Below are 20,070 nucleotides of genomic sequence, written 5' to 3'. Positions count from 1 at the left end.
CCCCGGAGGCATTCCAAGGCAGCAGGTAAGCATATTGAAAACTAAGACTAGCAGTTTTATCATGGAAAACAGTAAATTGGTTATTAGGCATGCTCACAGGTAATGAAAATGAAAAGATAGGGATAAAACAGCTACACACTGATCCCCACGCCAGTACTGCACATACAACCATGACTGGCATATGCATACTTGTGACTAGCGTGTGTCAGTTCTAGCCATGAACGGTTTTGAAACTTTGCTAGCTTTAGGGCCAGGACTGGTATTGATTACCAGCGTTGACCCTACCAGCCCCCCTCAGGGATCAGAACAGAAAGCTTACAAAGGTGGTATACCTTTGGTTTTAGGTTTGAAAGATGATTGAGCTTGAGTTAGAAGTATGAATGGAGGATGTTTGAAGGGTAGAAGTGTTGGTGGATGGAGAACAAGTAGTAGGTTAGAAACTTGGTTTGAATGCCCTTTTGTATCTCTTTCAATGAACAAAGAGATGAACAAATGTTAGTAACTTGTCTTGTATCGTTTTTTGTAACCTTTTGAAAGAGAAACAAAGTGGGGTGGGGAGGTATTTATAGGGCAAAACCCTTCTATTAAGGGAAACCCTCCATTAATGGAAAGTACTCCATTAGTAGAAACTATTCCATTAGTAGAAATGTTCTCGAAACCTTCAATTAATGGAAAGCATTTCATTAATGGAAACCATTCCATTAGTGGAAAGTTTCCAGAAGCCATCCATAAATGGAAAGTAAAGGATCGGCCACAAATCAACCAGTGCGCGCTAATCAGGGACACGCGCGCGCATGTCTAAATGATCACGCGCTGGTCAACGGTCAATCAGGGTCATTTGACCAACACCTGGCACTTTGACTAGCGCGCGCTGGGTTTGACTAGCGCGTGACAGTAGGGTTCTGGTTAGGTTTTGAAAGGGTATCAAATACTCAAAACTCAACCACTCGACATTCCCGGGGTGTTCTTGATCCTTTTCATCATCGAGGAATCAAAAACCATAAATGAACTAATCTGAACAGTCCAAAATGGGTTGTCTACATCAACAACGAATTTGCTCTTTTGTGAAACAAGAGTTTATTTGACATCACTACAAGAAAAAGTAAGGTTCTAAACTCTCATAGGCATAAGTCTCCACTAAACTAGTCATCGAGAATAATCAAGTCACAGCCCATAAGCAACCAAAGCCCAAATAGATGTGAAGTGCAAATGTGCTAAAAATAAATGTCATGACAAATTCTTTGCAACAAACTAGCAAAAAGAACTACAGTGCCACCACAATATTAAAAGAATGACTATCACATCTCAAACTCAATCAATCACGAGCCAATCTCAATAGACTTCAAGTCTTATGCAAAAAGATTTCCACCATTTTTTATTTTTTCAAATATTTTTTCCCTTTTTTTTGTGATTGAATCTAACAAAATAAAGAACAAAGTAATCCCTCCCCCCAACTTGAACTATTCAAGGTTCGCATTGGAAGCATGAAAAATAAGATAAAACATAAACATAAAAGAGATGAGAGATATCACCTCGAAAAGAAGGGGCTAAGCAGAGCAAATTATAGAGAGAGGGAGACCCCCCAACTTGGATCGAACAACCTGCAAAATGTTAGCCTCCAAGACAGCAAGAAAAATGACTAAAGAAATAAACAATGCTTTTTTTTGTTGTTTTTTTTTTTTTGAACGAGAAATAAAAGAACAACAAAACCTAGATTGTGTCAAAACAATGACACAAAATTGCTCTTACTAATCGGAGTTGGGCACACGATCCTTATTTTAATAGCGGCGTGCAAAGCTATAAAACCCAAGTCAATGATGGGTATACCTATCGCTAGGAGTCGGGTCCACTTCTCGGTGAAGAGAGCGGTACACAAAAGCTACCCGTCGGAATTTAAACAATGAGACGCCCAACGGCTTTAAAAACTGAGTCCCAAAATATGCCACACACATCCTCTACCACAAGCATCTCCATCAACCCCCCTACCTCTGGAGAATCTAAGAATGACTCCTCATCGGCGGTTAAGGCTATCTCCGAGGATCCTTATACAAAATATTATTGACATGCTTCTGCACCAACGTGTCGATCAAACGCACCTCATAAACTTCCTCATTATCCTTGACTTGGCTATCCACATTAAACACATTCACCTCTATTTTCAAATCCCCAAATGACATTTGGACTTGTCCAATTTTGTAGTTCATGACGGCACTGGAGGTGCTTAGGAAAGGATGGCCAAGGATGATAAGGGTCTTCTCGAAGACCTCTGGTATCGGGCACGTATCCAGGACAATGAAGTCGACTAGATAAGGAACTGGCCCACATGAATCAGAACATCCTCCACCACCCCCTTCAAAACTCTCACACTCCAGTCAGCCAACTGTAGCGTGACCGATGTGGCTCTCAGATCGCCTAGGCCAAGCTTCAAGTACACCGAATATGGGAGCAAGTTGACACTTGTCCCTAATTCCAATAAAGCCTTATCGAACTTCTGGCTTGCGATAGCTATAGGAATGGTGGAACAGGGTCTTTGCATTTGGTTTGGCATATTGGCCTGCAGAATGGAGCTCACCTGCTCCGTCAGGAGCACTTCGTCCTGACTCTTAGTTCTCCACTTTGAAGTACACAGATCCTTCAAAACCTTCGCAAATTGAGAAATGACGTCAATGGCTTCCATAAAAGAGATAGGAAACTGAAATTTCTTAAATAACTCAAGAATCTAGGAGTTCACATTGACTTTGGATTTCACCACCAAACGATGGGCGTATGGAGCAATGGGTGGTGAAGGAGTCATGGCGGCTGCAGGAGCAAGCACCTCCACTTTAGAGGACTCCGACTCTTTCTCTTTCTCAGGATCACTTCCCAAGTCTGGAGAAACTATTGGTGCAGCCACTAGCTCTGGGGGTGGAACTGGTTTTTGCTTTGGAGGAATTATTTTGTCGATCTCCTTCCCACTTCTGAGAGTGGTGATCGCCTTAGCCTCCTCCAAACTGGGATTCAAATTACTTGTCCCAGAAGGATTTCCCACAAAATGAGTACCGGCGACCTTGACTTGAGGTTGAGAGGGAAACCTTTCCCTCTCCTGCTGGACTTGTCCAACTGCCGCTGTCAACTGGGTCCTAATGTCACCAATCGCCTGTGTAGTCTGCTTAGTAAAGCTTATCTGAGACTGCATGACAGCCTTCATCATCTCATCAGTCTACTTATCCCGCGGGGGATGGTTTATGCCTGGGGGTAGTCCAAAAGATGAAGGACCGAACCCTGCTGATTCTGAGGTGGGTAATGGAATTGGGTCATCTGGCCTTGAGGTGGCCGAAACTGCTGAATTTGCTGTTGAAGTTGTGCCTGGGGTTACACCGAGACTTTTTGATCCCTCTAACATAGAAGTGGGTTGTAGGCCCACCCTGAGTTATAGGGATTGAGAACATGTCCAATGTTGGTTAATCGCATTTACATAAGCCTGATTGTTATGGTAGGCTTTTTTAACTATGGCAAATGCGGGTCAAGCAATGACTAAATGCCCTGGACACTCACACAACGCGCACACCTCTTCGACTCACCTCGTTGACCTATTGGATTTGCTTAAGTTTCAAGTCCTCTAATTGCTTAGACATCTTATCCAGTTAATACTGGACATTATGCTCTCGCATACTTAACGAAAAAATGCCAGAACCATTAGGTCCCTAAGTAGCCATGGCCTTATCAACGAGGTCGAAAGGTTTCCAATTCTGATGTTTCTTAGCTAACTCTTCTAGAGAATCTCACGCATCATCCGGAGACTTGTCTAGAAAATCCTCTTCCTTGCAAAGGTACTCAATCTGTTGGGCTGTCACAACATTCAGGCCCAAATAGAAAATCACACCATTGGTGCCTCGTAAACCCATGGTGCGACAAGGACAATAGCAAGTCCTTGAAATGCTCCCCACACCTTAAGAACTACTCACCCTCCTTTTGCTTAAAAGACTGTATTTGGGGAGTCAGGTGCTTTGATTTATTCTCTGAGAAATATCTCTTATAAAAAATACCTCATACAATAGCCCATGTCGTGAGAGACTGCACCTTCTGCATCCGCAACCACTTATCCACACTATCCTTAAGTGAGGATGGGAAAAGGTTAAGTTAAGCATTCTCCCACTGAGCAATGGTGGCAAGGGTGCACACCAACCGCTCGAAATAGTGGAACTAGTCATACGGATCCTCATTCTTTATCCCGTAGAAGAGTGGAAGGGCATTATGCGCACCAGGCTTGATAGTGAACGCATTACGTGCTTCTACTGTCTCAGTCGGCAAAACTATTGGCCCGAGAGGAGTTGTCCTCTCCGGATGCACGTGCTCACGCATTGGCTTCTGCTCTGCCATTGGTGGTTCGATTACTAAGTCGAAAAAAAGGCCGTCGATGTTAAAAGACTCACCACTAACTGACACTTCCTCCATTGCTATCAACGGCTTTCTTTCTATGGTAACTAGACGCCTGGTGTGATCTCGGGAGTACTTAGGCTTCAGAGGTGATTGCTTTCCTACGATGGAGGATTGCCTACCTCTATCTATGATGACTTGAAACAAATAAAGAAAAACTAAAAAGAAAACAAAATCTAACAACCCGAATTCTTAACACACATTACCATAGCAGAATATCCAGTAAGACCAGAGTCAAATCTACAGAGATGGTGATGTGTGCTAACTTAAAAACTCGAATTGTTATAATTTGAACTGGCTCTTAGGTAGCCACCCATTGTCGTTTATTGTTGAGATTAACTAAAACCTAGGAAATTGTTTGATTTTTTTCAAATAATTAAATGAGGTACGGTCATAGTGTTCAGAGCACTCGCAACCAGTCCCGAACTCATCTGCTCCAATCGATGTTCTTAAAACGTTTGACTTTAGAGGGAAAAAGCTAACCCGACAGATGCGAACCTTTATGGTCATCGTTTACCCATGCGCACTGGAGAATGAGTTTTGGACCCCCATTCCCCCATTCATATGGGCTCTGACGATACCCGGATTCGTCTAACGGACGTACTTTATTAACCTAAATTGATTTTTCATTATTATTTTGAAATAGGAGCAGAATGCGTTCGATCTGGCCACGGTGTGCTAATTACTCTGTGACCCTACGTATACGACTACTCATTCATTATTAAGCAAGAAACAAAAAAAAAACCCCTAGCTTGAAACATACTTCTATTACACGAGATAAAAAACAAACGAGAAATATAAACTAATCAAATACCAACGAATAACTTATATTAAGAACAGAAATTAAAACAAGTTATCAGAGTGCTAATTGAACAAAGCTTCAAAACTTGGAGGAAAAAAAAACTAAAAAATATTCGGACCAAAAGAATCGTCCTGATGGCAACCCCCGTTTTTCATTCACTGTTTTGCGTCCTTTTATAACCTGTTGTACCCAACACAACCTCGGTAGTAGCAGCCAGCCCACTCCCTCCATTACTCGCAAAAGGGGAACTTCCTGACCGGTCCTGTCTAAGTGAAAAATAGCCTACTAGGTCCTGCCCAAAGAGCCTATAGCCCAGTAAGTCCTCTTCATTATCCTGTTGACAAAAATACCCCTCGTAAAAAAAACGATTGGAGAGAGATGATCTAACCACTACCACCACCACCATGCCACCTCACCGCCACCATCGCCACCGCTGCCGCCACGTTGCCGCCACCACCACCACCACATCGCCACCGTGCCACAACACCACTGCCACCATGCCACAACACCACCGCCATCACCCACACCACCACGCCACCACCACCACCACACCCCCACCACACCGCCGCCACCACAATTAACAGTGTTAATTTTTGTCTAGATTAACAGTCGACCTATATAATCTCCTACACCACCACCACCACAACTAACAATGTTAATTTTTGTCTAAAATTAACAGTTGACCTATATAACCTCCTATACCACCACCACCACAATTAACATTGTTAATTTTTGTCTAAATTAACAGTTGACCCATACAACCTCCTACACCACCACCTCCACAACACCGCCACCACTACCACTGTAGAAACCGATTTGGCCTAACAATTATTTCAAGTCCCACCTTGGAGACGATCCCAATGATGAATGGATACAATGATTGTTAATTGACTTCTCGTAAACTCGTGGACTTTTGGTGAGTACTTTTAGCCACTTAGAGGACCCAATTCAGAGCCAAATAGCTTTTCAAAGAGGAATACAGAATCCTAGGAGAATCTATCGTTCGGTTGTAACATTGATCTCACGGCTTCAACTTCATTCCTTCACCCGTGAAACATGTTGCTTGAAAATCTCCCTGAGAGATCGATTCCTCGGCAGCCAGATCGATTCTTCGGCCGCCCAATCTATTTTTCGGCCACCAGATCGATTCTTTGGCCACCAGATCCATTCCTCGGCCGCTAGATCGTCTTTTTCCATAATTCTGAAATATTCTGTCATTCGTATGATCGATGCACCAAAACCTTAACAGTCTTTTTCTGATTCTTTAGGGCTACGAAAGCATATTCGAGCAGAGATCTTAATACCCTAAACTACCTTATTGATTCACGCTATTTGATTGGCCAGAGTGAGTCATCAATTGCCTATATAGAGAGGCCTTATGGTTCCAAAATTAACATTCAATTCCTCCATCTCATAGCTCCAAGCTTTGTAGAATTATCTTTTATATCCTCTCTACAAAAGCCCTAAACCTTTGTGAGCAGCCACATCCTAAGTGATCAAACCCCGAAGTACAAACCCTAATCCTAGGGCTTCGAGAAAAAGATCAGTCAATCACCCTCAATCTGAAGCAATCAAGCACTGAGGGATCAAGGTGGTAAGGCCCCTATGGTTTGATTCATTTTTTGTTTTTATACTTTAATCGTAGTATTTTAATTCCTGATTAACTCTATGTTCTGGTGTGAGGAAGAACTTTGGCTGGTGAATCAATCCTTCGGCGGATACATCGATCCAGTGGGATTCCTCAGCCGTGACATCAATTCATCGGCCGAGGGATCTATTTGCTGGGATATATTTGTTTTTTGCTTATTCTGATGCATGCTTTCAATTATCGTACTGGCTCACCTTATCAACTATTAAAGGCTAAAAACCAGATTATGTGTTAGAATTAAATAAAGAAAATATACATTGTATGTCGAAAGATTATGGGCCAGTCTCACGACTGGGCAAAGAGGGGTGCCTAACACCTTCCCCTTATTGTACTTTTAGCTCCTGTACTCGGAATCTCTATCTGTTTTTCCTAGTTTTAATAAACTAGGTGGCGACTGTAACGACCCTGATTTTTTTGGTAAATAAAAATTTCGTTAAATATTTAAATTTTCTTTTAATTACTTGGATTTGCTACTAAAAATTTCTTTTTTATTTTAATAATCCGTCATAATTAGATTTGAGACTTATAAAATTATATCTTTCACGCTGAGCAATCTAGTCATTTTCTAAAGACAAGTATGCTTATAAAAGCACTTGTATATTTTCCTAATGAGTTAGATAAAATCTTTAAATTATATTTCTTGGCTAGAAGCCCTACTTGGCTAGTAAAGTTAGTTTCCAACCGATTAGTTGGAGGAACCGGACCACCGATTCACCTAGTTACATTACCCTAACCCTAATTGGACCTTTTAGACCATCTTTGAGCCTTATGAACCCCTCCAAACCCTATAGGACCATTAGACCATAGGAGTAATCATTTTTACTCCCTTGACAAGTCATTTCAAACCCTAATTATTACCAATATTCTTTTACCCCTTGGTCCATAATTGTTAGGAAAATTTCTATCCCTTGGTTAATAGACCTTTGACTTGCCAATAAGCATGACAAGACAAGTCATGCAAAGAATCCCAGTATTTTGCTTCCAAAAGAAGCAAGACTAGTCATGCATGCATGCACACCTATGTTCTAGCCTTAAGCCTAACTATCTTAGGTTTTACTTTCCTAGATGAATATATACATGTACTTATATAAATATATATGTTTGTGCATAGTGCAAGAGAGAGGGGCCGAGAGAGGGGGAGAGAGGTGGAGTGTGTGGTGTGTTTTGGACACTTACACAAGCAACCTTAATAGCCCTAAGCCTATTTACTACATGTCAACCCATTCTAGTCTTCCAAAGTACAAAGCTAGCCCATGATTATGTTCTTTCTTACAAGCAACCTCTTTTTAGGACTAGACTAGTCAAAAACCCTTCATGATGGCCTAAGATTTGGCCTAGGATGGAAATGACAAGTCATGGAAGGCTATGACTTGATTGAAAGACTTGAAATGACAAGACAATGGAGCAAAATCCATGGGAGAGAGAGAGAGAGATATATATATATATATATATATATATATATATATATATATATATATATGGCCGGCTATGGAGGGAGAGGAGGAGGCCAAGTTTTGGCTATAAATAGCACCCCATGTTTGTCATTCAACTCACACCTTCACTCCTTTGCTCTCACTTCTCTCTAGAAACCATTTCCATTTCCAGACAGCCTACTGCCCTTCACAAATCTCCATTTTTCTCCTGCTTAAAATAGTTTTTAGAACCAACTCCCTTCGGGAAAGTTGTAGAGCACTTTGAGACCTTCAAGTTAGACCCAAGGACCACCCCAATCGGTGAAGAAATGACAAAGATATTGGCATCTGAAGTTCAGTAAAAATCTCGGATTTCCATTTCCAGACAGCATACTGTCTCTTCCTTTATCACCATTTTTCTTCTACGTAAAGTAGTTTCTAGGATCAACTTTCTTCACAAAAGTTGTAGAGCACTTCGAGAGCTTCAATTTCAACCCAAGAACGATCATATTCGGCCAAATATTGACCGAGTTACTACCATCCAAAGTTTGGTCCAGATTTGAGAGTTTGATCACCACCCGTAGAAAACTTCCAACTAGCTTATTCGGCCCCGACTAGTTTCGGATCAAGGTAGATTTTCTCTACTCACTTCCCTAAGTATAAGTAGAATATTCTTATCATCTATCTCTAAGAATTTCGTATGATGCTTGTACGTTAGAAATACATGAGAACTTGAAAGGCGTTTTTCCTTAAAGATGAAAAGGAAGGGGAGTATGTTGAATATCTCGACTTTATTTTTCAGAATAACATATGTTGTTTAGAACTTCCCAAAAAGAAAAAAAGAATGGTTTTCGAAAGATAGAATTTGACACTTGAATAGAAGTATTCGTATTTTGATCTTTAGGATGGTTATAAGCATGATTATTAACATAGAATTGGATGATCTTACTAGTTTAGTTTCAAGATTACAATGAATGATTTATGTTTGTAAAAAGTCCTTCCGCGAAGTCTATGCATGAGAATGAGAGACTGAAATCGAGAAAATAGAAACATGACACCTAGGATGTGGTTAACAAGAAAAATGTGTTTCGAATGAGAAAATATTTTGAAACTACATAATGACCAATTTTGGTGGCATTATGTGAGTTGGGGGTGTGTGTGTGCCAATGGGAACCCGGAGCGGCGGAACCATTGTGCGGATACTCGGAAACTCGGAGCGGCGGAACCGAGGTTGGGTGTGTTAAACACAAAATTTGGAAACGTTGATTTGGAAAAAGAAAAGTGGAAAATGGTGACACGGTCAACGATGAGTCGTGTAGGAGAAACACAGAAAATCATGGACACCAACGATAGTTGAATATCGAATGTGGATGTGTTATTGTTACTGTCTGTTGTATAATTTCTATTGTTTGTAAGTTAAGGGTTAATGGGTTTAGATTATTTTATTGAGCTTTTTAAGCTCATGGTGTTACCTTTGGTGACCTTGACATATTATATCGGTGGCGACGCTGGTATATTGTGTCAGACCTTGTAGATTATCAAGATGAACAGTACACTTTGGAGGCTTTTGGAGCTGAGGAGCTCGCTAGGATGGAAGAGCAGACGGAACAGTAGTTAGGAACCCTAGCTTTCCCCCTTGTTGAAGAAATGTATCCTTTGTTGATGATGTAATAATGAGTCAGACTCTCTTTTTATAATAAAATGCCTTATTAACGTACCCAAAATTTGGGAGCGTTATAGCGACTCTATTTTGATGATAACTGCCGTTATCGTGTGGCGATGTTCCTAACCATGTGAATATCCACGATCTTGGTTTATGAAGTGGAACCAAACAAGCGTGATCAATCTATATGGCGATACCCCATTTGGGAGGTGTCTACAACCACCACCACTCCACCATCACCACCATGCCCTCGCCACCATCGCCACCACAATCACCACTGCCACGCCACCGCCGCCGCCGCCGCCGCCGCCGCCACGGCCATCACCACAATTAACAATGTTAATTTCTATCTAAATTATCTAAATTAACAGTGTTAATTTCTCTCTAAATTAACGATGTTAATTTTTATATAAATTAACACCATAATTAACAGTGTTAATTAATAATTGGCCCATATAACCTCCTATACTACCACTCCACTACCACTATTGCCATAATTAATAGTGTTAAATTCTATCTAAATTTATAATTAACAGTGTTAAATTTTGTCCAAATTTAAAAATCCTTTATATACAGGGATGTGTACCGTAGATTTTTTCATATATTATCATTTCCTTAATTGATAATTGACTAAGAAATAAAGACAATGAAAATTAACATTGTTAATTGTGGTTTGAATTTAAATGAAAATTAACATTGTTAATTATAAATTTAGACGGAATTTAACATTGTTAATCGTGGCGGCGGTGGTGGTGTAGGAGGTTATATGGACCAACTGTTAATTAACACTATTAATTGTGGTGTGAATTTATATGAAAATTAACACTGTTAATTTAGATAAAAAATTAACATTGTTAATTGTGATGGTGGTGGTGGTGGTGGCGGTGACGGCATGATGGTGATTTTTGTGGTGGCGGCGTAGTGGTGATGGTGGAGTGATGGTGGTGGTTGTGGTGGCGACATTATGGTGGTAAAGGTGGCGGCGGCGTTATGGTGGTGGCGACGTGGTAGTGGTCATTGTGGTAGCAGTGGTGGTGGTGGTGGTGGCGGCGGCATGGTGATGGTCATTGTGGTGGTGGCAGCGTTGATGGTGGTTGTGGTGGTGGCAGCGATGGTGGTGGTGGCGTGATGGTGGGGGCGGTGAGGGTGGCGTGGTGGTGGTGGTCATTGTGGTGGTGGTGGCGTGATGGTAATGGTGGTTGCGCGGTGGTGGTGGTGGTGATGGTGGCGGCGGCCGTGGTGGTGGAGTGGTGGGGGGTGGGCTGCATTCATTTGAAATTCTAAATGATGGGCTGTGGTCATTTGTTGTTATTTAAAGTGGGGTTAAGAAGTAAAATTACACCCATAGAACTTAGTCTGCATTGCACTGTTATTCCATAGGACTTGGTGGGCTATGGAATCCAATATTAAACCGGCCCAGAATTAACTCCTTGCAAAAGCTCTCGTAAAATATAAGCAATTTGGGCCCCATCCTCAGTTGTTTTGTTAGCCCAATTCTTAGTCAAACCAATTAATAAAACATTTACTACGTGCGCACCAAATACACGTGTGAGTTGGAGTATTTTCAGCAACCCGTTTCACTTCAAACACCGCTGTGCTGTGGAGGAAAAAGTATATGGCGCAATTCATATGTTGATAGGCAACTAACGTATTAAGCTTCCAAACACCCACGGTACACGAACTAAGCATTAAGTTTTGATTAACAATATAAATAGACTTAACATATATAGACAAAGTAAGGGGGAGCTAATGTGAATATTTACGCGCCTATCATCCTCACACGTAAGCGAGCGTATGAAACGATTTTGGAAAGAACCATAAAAATTAATTTGAGGTGCACACAAACTAACTCTGAACACTCTCTGCATTATCCAAAAAAAAAACTCTACATTTTATCGGAAGTAATAGTACTAAAATGCATATTGTATGTGAACTCGAGGCCGATCAATATCATATGAGTGGCCGCCGCATTTGGAATTTCGTAATCCAATTATATTGATTAATTTGACAAGGACGTGCATGTGCTTGAATTTGTAGTATCATGCAACACGTTATGCACAAGAACACGAGACGTGGGTCCCTGGCCGCCTTGGAATTTCGTAATCCAATGATATTGATTAATTTGACAAGGACGTGCATGTGCTTGAATTTGTAGTATCATGCAACACGTTATGCACAAGAACACGAGACGTGGGTCCCTAGTGTCTTAGTCACTAGTGTGTGCTGTCTGGTTTGGTGTTCTTCGTAGAGAAATGATTTGTTATCAACATACAAAGACAAAAATGCTACGTGCACAATCAATCTGTGCGTCTAATTCAGCTCGTTCAGATGTGTTTGGATAGTTTAGATTTTAAAACCATTTTCAAAGAAAATTTTAATTTTTTCAGGTAAAAATTTGAGCGAATCATGGCTATTATCACAACAATGGACCGATAGAAATTGATTGTGTGTTGTGTTTTACACAACGGTTGTATGTGTAGCACTTATGTAAAAATGTTACTCATATAATAATTCAAACACAATCTCTCACATATATGTGGAACCCACACATGTATATGAGAGATTGCATGTATGAATCTTACATGTATATGAGAGGTTGTATTTGACATTGTGTTTAGATTATTGAGTGTGTAGCACTGTTGATCGACATATTTAAGTACCAACATATTTATAAGGAGCTACTGATCAATTTGGTATGAATAGTTCTGTGAAGCTGTCTTATAAAAGTAATTACTACTTTAATTCAGAATTAATCTCGCGGGTCTCACATTGGTTATAAGAGTAGACAATCCCGTTTCGTGAGATACACACATGATTTTCGATTTCTAAATAGTATATTATGAGCGTCATTCATTACGTGAGAGAGACGTATACTGATAGGCGTGTAAATGCATGTTCACATACGCGCTCATTAATTTATTATTGCTAAGTCTATTTATTATATTACTTTGTGTTTTAATGTTTAATTTTTGTATTGTAGGTATTTGAAGAATTTGATACTCCCTCTGTCTCAATTTACTTGTTCCAATTTTATTCTAACTGGATAAAAAAATTAGTTATATCTTTAAATTGGTAATGAATTTCAAATCCAATATAGATCTTATTTGATAGATCTTGATTTGTTCTATAATACAATATTTTTAAAATCACCTAAAACATTATAAATTACAAGATATAATTAATTGAAAAGTGACACAAACTTTTAAAAGTGAAAATTAAATTGTGACAGAGATAGTAAAAGAATATGCAAAATAAAAATATTTAATTGATGCAAAGCTATTCCGGAATTGAAGAGTACGAGATTTCACGAGGCAATTAAGCAAGACAGGTGTAATTGGCTTTGACTAAAATGAGAAATAAGGAATTGAATTGACAACTCCTTTAGGGCCCATGAGGTTTACACAGGGGCACCAATATAAAAGAGGAAAACGACTTTCGGGAGATTATTTATTCGGGGGCTACGATCGCATTCGCACGGACGAAGAAAGAACGGGGGCAGACTATTAAGTTTTTGATGTTTTATTTAATTATTTATATTTTGGTAATTCGTTTTAATTTTTGTTCTTAATAAAAGTTGTTTATTTATTTTTGTTTGGTTTGGATCTTTTATTTATTTTCTGTATCGAGCAATAGAAGTATGTTTAAATTAGGGTTTCTTTTATTTTTTGCATAATAATGAGTGAGTAGTCGTATAGGTAGAATCGCGGGATGATTAGTACACCGTGGCCAGTCCGGATATTGCTCCTATTTAATTATACTCCCCGTAGACGAATTCGGGTGTTGTCGGAGTCTATATAAACAGGAGAATGGGGGTCCAACACTTATTCTCCGATGCGCATGTGTAAACGGCGACCATTAGGGTTTGCATCTTGCGGGTATCTTTTTCAATTTAAAGTTGAATGTTTTTAAGAAACACTGAATGGAGCAGGTAAATCCGGACTGATTGCAAGTGCTATGAACCCTATGACCGTACCTTCTTTAATTATTTGAAAAGTACAATCAATTTCTAGTTTTAGTTAATCTCAATTAATTGACAAGAGGTGGCTACCTAAGAGCCAGTTTAAAAATAACAACTCGAGTTTTTAAGTCAGCACACATCATCGTCTTTGTAGATTCCACTCCGATCTTACCAGATATTGTGCTACTTCGATCTCAACCTTACGCTTGGGGCAACCCATTATTTTAGGATTAGAAATTCGTCAAGCATATACATATGATTAATTTGTTCATCAAGGCAGCTTACGGTAATATTTCGTGGGCTGTGGTTTTGGTCGAATTATCTTGGGAGATAGGCAACGATGCAACTGCAAACACCCTCGATAGGTGGCGAATCTATTTTAAGAAATCCATGGGAAATACGGTTCGGTTCGCTTATCAGTTTGTCCCAATTTGTTGTAACTTGTTATTGTTAAGGAAATAAAATCTCATATTACTTAGAAGTGGAATGAGTGATCACTTAGAGTGCGTTTGGTAACCTTTTTGTTTTCAATTTTTAATTTATGTTTTTACTTTTTTCAATACTAAAACTGAAAATATGTTTGGTAAACCAGTTTTTGTTTTTTTCGTTTTTCAGAAACGTTTCCAAAGTTTTTGAAACAAAAATTCTAACAGCAGAGACAATTTGCACAGAACCAGACAGAGAAAAACGCGTTTAGCCCCATTTCGGGGCTCAGTTTGCCCCTATGAATCCAAAAGTAATACTTACCGATATCCGCTGGAGCTGATTTTTTACAGGGCCCCATAAAATAATATTCAAAAATTTATAAATATTTTTTTAAATTTTTTCGGGACCCGAAATAGGGCCAAACGTATTTTTCTCTGCGTGATTCTCTGCAAATTGTCTCTGCTGACAGCAGAGCTATTTTTGAAAATTGTGGAAACATCATAAAGGTGTTTTCCCCTGTTTTCAAATCTAAAACCGGCAGTTCAATTTTCTCGGACGCGCGTCAAATCTCAGTGGCTCTTCTTGCACATCTTGGATGATGCTATGGTGTCCCCGGTCATTTTGAGGACACCGTAATTTTTGGCATAACTTCACCATTACATCTTTTGATCCACCTCCTCACAAAAAACTCCTGGGACCTATCAACCTTTAACACCTTTTGCAGCCCTTCTCCATTATTTATTCATTTTTTATTTATCATCACTGTTTACTATCCTTTTCCATGGTGCCGAGTGGATCGGCGCATACGGACTTTCTAAAAAATATTTTGAACGATTCAAATTTAAAAAAAAAATTAAGGGAAGAGTTTAACTTTTTCATCGAAGTACTAATAACTAAGTTGAAAATCAGAACCGTCAAAAATACTTTTAGACGACTTAGATGTGCCAAGCAGACCGACATGGGATATATCTGCTCCATACCGAAAAATTTCTCATTTTCCATTGACACCACGTGTTTGTCTCTGTCCTTATACACGACCATCTCTCCCTCTCTCTCCTCTCTCGCGCAAGGGTATATGATCGAAGTGAATTATAGGGGAAAAAAATTCTACAATCACATACAAAACACTTCACTCGGACACTAGCATTCTACGTTTTTAATTTCTAATGTTTACAGAAATTATATTACCAAACATGTATCTTGTTTTTGTTTTTATAAAAACATAAACCTGATTCTACTTCTAGTTTTTTAAAAACAAAAATTGGAAATTGGAAAGATTGCCAAACGCCCCTTTAATAACATTTGGGACTTCTCCACTCATTGCTAATTGATTTTAAGATGAATAGAAAGTTTCTACATAGTATCAAAGCGCGACCCATTCCATCCCACATTTTAAAAAAAATAACAATTCACATCGATAACAAACTAGCAAAAAGGCTGCTCGATGATAGGACCTAAAGGTGGCTACACGTGACAGACCTCAAATGCAACTGCACGTGAGGGGGGGATGTTAAGGAAATAGAATCTCATATTACCTGGAAGTGGAATGGGTGATCACTTAATAACATTTGGGACTTCTCCACTCATTATCAATTGGTTTTGAGATATAAAGTTTCTACAGTTATTCAGTTTGTATAATCCATGAAATTGTAATATGGCTTTTGCCGATTGCATTTCTTTGTAACAGGTACTACGATTATATTCATTGTGAACAAGCCGAACTGTAGAATGTTCAGGTTTGTAGACATGTGCAATGAATAATAAGGAGGTATACATATCTTGGGAAAGTAAAAATAGTGAATAAATACACATGTCGAAATGCATGGGCCCAAAGGTTTCAGTATTTGAACAGTATTTGAATTTTCATTTTTGAAGAAGGAACAAATTGTACGAGGATGCCTAGATATTCATTTCGAAGGAAAATGATAGAGGTACCGAAAAGAGAGGAGGGATTTCGTATCAACGGCCGCCGGTGGGCCGTCTCCGGCCACCGGACGGCCGATCCGAGCCGTTCAAAAATTCTAAAAAAAAAAGGGGTGCTCGGATCAAGCACCCTACACACCTCGGATGCCATTGATTCCTGCGTTGGGCCCCTCGGTTTTTTTTTTAGAATTTTTGAACGGCTCGGATCGGCCGTCCGGTGGCCGGAGACGGCCCACCGCCGGCCGTCGGTACGAAATCCCTCCTCTCTTTTCGGTACATATAGCATTACTCTCTCTATTTCGAAACATGGGAATCAAAAATCAAACCTATGTCTATTTCAAACCAGTAAGCCGTCACTTTCTGTTATTGACTGACTAATGATCATAGTGATATATACTCCATCGTACCAATTAAGGAAGCCTGTATATTTAGACGGCTAGACCACGTTAATATGCATGTCGAAATGCATGGGGCCAATATTGAAGTCACACTAATAATGATTTCTTCTTTGTTTTTTGGGAACGGATTTAAGTAGCTAGATTACAAAAGAGCAGTTGTTTGACCTCGGCTTATTTAAAATTCAGTGAGCTCGAACTCTGCTCGAGCTCAAATTAAGCCCTAGCTAGTATTCGACTTCAAATTTCAACTTGATTAGTATTTTGAAGGCTTGAGCTTGGTTGATAAGTATATCAAATGATCTAAGGAACCAAGCTTATTTACATGCAAATATAGAGCCAGAGGGGGCCTAGTAGGGCTGTCGCCTTCCCTGTAATTTTTAAAAATCCTACTTTTACATTGAAAATAAAATTATCAATTTTTTTTTTTTTTGATTACGTATATTCGTCTCCCATATGCAAAAATTCTAGCTCTGTCTCTGTTTACATGAGTCGAGCTATAGTTAGCTTCTGGTTGGCTTGTTTCCTGGACTGAGTCAAAAATTCTGTTCAAGCTCGGGTCGTATGTTAAGAGAACCAAGTTCATTGAAGCCCTTAACGAACCAAGCCTCGAAGTGCTTGGTGCTTGACGATTTCCTAATCCTAAAATAATGGGTTGCCTCAAGCGTAGGGCGGAGACCGACGTAGCACAATATCCGGTAAGTCCGGAATCAAATCCACTAAGGACGGTGATGTGTGCTGACTAAAAAAAACTCGGGTTGTCATAATTTAAATGGGCTCTTAGGTAGCCACCCTTTGTCGATTGATTGAAATTAATTAAAACCTAGAAATTAATTGTACTTTTCAGATAATTAAAAGGAGGTACGGTCGTAGGGTTCAAAGCACTCGCAACCAGTCCGGATTAATTTGCTCCAATCGGTGTTCTTAAAACGTTCGATTTTAGTGAGAAAAAGATACCCCGAAAGATGCGAACCCTTATTGTCGCCGTTCACCCACGCATAGCGAAGAATGAGTTTTGGACCCACATTCCCCCGTTCACATGGGCTCCGACAATGCCCAAGTTCGTCTACGGGAAGTATTTTTCTAATCTAAAATTGTTTATTTTACTTTTAAAATAAGAGCAGGGCCCAGACTGACCATGGTATGCTAATCACCCCACGACCCTACCTATACGATTACTCACTAAACATTATGCATTAAATAAAAGAAACCATAATTTGAATTATGCTTCTATTACTCAAGATATAAAATAAGAGTAACACTACAGGTACAGAAATTTTGGGACCGAATCCGGACCGACGGCCGCCGGCGAGCCATCTCCGGCCACCGGACGGCCGATCCGAGCCGTCCAAAAATTCTAAAAAAAAAAACCGAGGGGCCCCGCGCGGGAATCAACGTCATCCGAGGTGTGTAGGGTGCTTGATCGGAGCACCCCTTTTCGTATGTGTATATGTATATACATATACACATACGAAAAGGGGTGCTCCGATCAAGCACCCTACACACCTCGGATGACGTTGATTCCCGCGCGGGGGGCCCCTCGGTTTTTTTTTTTAGAATTTTTGGACGGCTCGGATCGGCCGTCCGGTGGCCGGAGATGGCTCGCCGGCGGCCGTCGGTCCGGATTCGGTCCCAAAATTTCTGTACCTCTATCATTTTTGATAAAATAAACACAGGATCTAAACGAAACAAAAATAAACATACAACTCTTATTAAGAACAAAAATTAAAACGATTACCTCAGTGCGAGTAATTAAACAAAGCTTCAGTTGGAAAAGAAAAGAAACTCGGAACAAAAAACAATATTAACGAAAAGATTCGGCAGCCCCGTCCTCTTGATCTCGGCAGCAGCAGCCTTTTCAAAGCTGCTGTCTTTTTTTGCTTTTTTTCCCCGCCAAAAGCTGCTGACCAAGTCAGTAGGGTAACAAAGTTGGTTTTATAGGGATTGAAGGCAATAATTACATAGTGGCCCTTGGACTTCACATAATAAAACATTAGCCATTCAACTTCGAAGGACTTTGTATTTTGATCCAGAACTTCTATAAAATCTTCTTTTTACCCAAATTATTGGAAACCGAGCTCGAACAACCTATAAACATTAAAACACAGAATAAAAATCAGTTAACAAAAATAAAGGACTAATAAATGTAGATTGAAGGGCCAAGATATGTATATTTTGACACTTATCACACCCCTCAACTTACACTTTGCTAGTTCTCGAGCAAAGAAAATAAATAAATAAAATATAATTCTAACTAAGCCACTTTCATAGGACTCACGATTGCACTTAGCACGTGCAACAAGCCTTTTAAACCCCTAGGCGATCCCCAGAGGACGAGTGAAGTCTCGTGAGGATTTTCAGCAGTGATTACCCACAAAACACTGCGGACCCCTTTACTTGTAACCCAAAAACTTGCAATGCGACTCATTGATATGCCAATGCTAAGAATATAGCATACGCAACAGTAGTTCTAGATGCTATCAAAACATAGAAATTAATCATGCCATCCAAACTTAGCGTGAGTGAGTAAAGACTTTGACCACAAGTGAACCACAACCAAGTACTCTCTCCGGACCGAGTCTCGACTTCAATTCTCACTATGTCATGCACTCAACAAAAGAAAACGCTCGAAACATGATTCATTTAATAAACTCTCAATGTGTGCAGGCGGAAGTTATGCAATAAAGAATCAAAGTACTCCGCACACTTAAGACACGAAGAGAGAGCTTTTTAAGGTAGACTAATGATCTCATGAAAGAAATGTCAAGCATTAAAGACTATCTATCCAGCGATCCACAACACATTACCCCTAAGATCAAATAGGACTTTTATTCGGTTATGTCGTTGGGTAAGGAAAAGTGCTTCAAAGGTTAGGATACATCATAAGCAAGTGTCCAAGAATAGTCTAAAATAACATAGGGCAAGTGTACCAATGTGTACCCTCTTATCATTCTTTTCAACTCCGCCATATCTCTCAAATTTTTCACCCTTCACACAATTCCCCAATGAAATTCACACGTTGCTTTCTTCAAACAAATGCATGGGTGTCTTCCCCTTTTTCATTCAAATTTCTTTTTTTTCTTTCTTTTTTTCTACTATTTTTTTTCTTTAACAATGGGGAAGAACACACCACAATTCAAGCACATCTTTCTCCACTACACTTTCTCCATTCAAAAATTAATCTCCACATGATTAATTTGTTATTCTCAAGACACAATATGGTTGGTGAATCTTAACAAAAAAAAGGCACATGCAAGAAGCTCAATGCAACTTGCAAGAGATAAGTGTTTATGAAAAAAAAACGAACCGGCTCAAAGCACAAAAGTGGCCTACTATCATCTCTTAAGGGCAATACAACTATGTAACTTTTCATTCCCAAAGGAAGAAATAATAAACATGCAATAAGTCCCAATACTTGACGACAAAG

The 20,070-nt window shown here is 39.7% G+C and overlaps 1 protein-coding gene across 1 annotated transcript; it reads right to left on the bottom strand.

Moving 5' to 3' along the window:
* Positions 1–2,027: 2,027 nt before the first annotated feature.
* On the bottom strand, positions 2,028–3,190 carry LOC131317260 (uncharacterized). Its single transcript, XM_058346823.1, has 3 exons — positions 2,732–3,190; positions 2,368–2,641; positions 2,028–2,302 (listed from the first exon to the last, which is right to left on the bottom strand). The coding sequence occupies exons 1-3, from the start codon at positions 3,188–3,190 to the stop codon at positions 2,028–2,030; spliced, it is 1,008 nt and encodes a 335-aa protein (XP_058202806.1).
* Positions 3,191–20,070: the final 16,880 nt, after the last annotated feature.

Source organism: Rhododendron vialii, chromosome 2a, assembly GCF_030253575.1.
Source record: "Rhododendron vialii isolate Sample 1 chromosome 2a, ASM3025357v1".
Taxonomy (NCBI): domain Eukaryota; kingdom Viridiplantae; phylum Streptophyta; class Magnoliopsida; order Ericales; family Ericaceae; genus Rhododendron; species Rhododendron vialii.
Note: the sequence above shows the minus strand (reverse complement) of the source record. Positions and strands in the feature narration are given on the sequence as shown.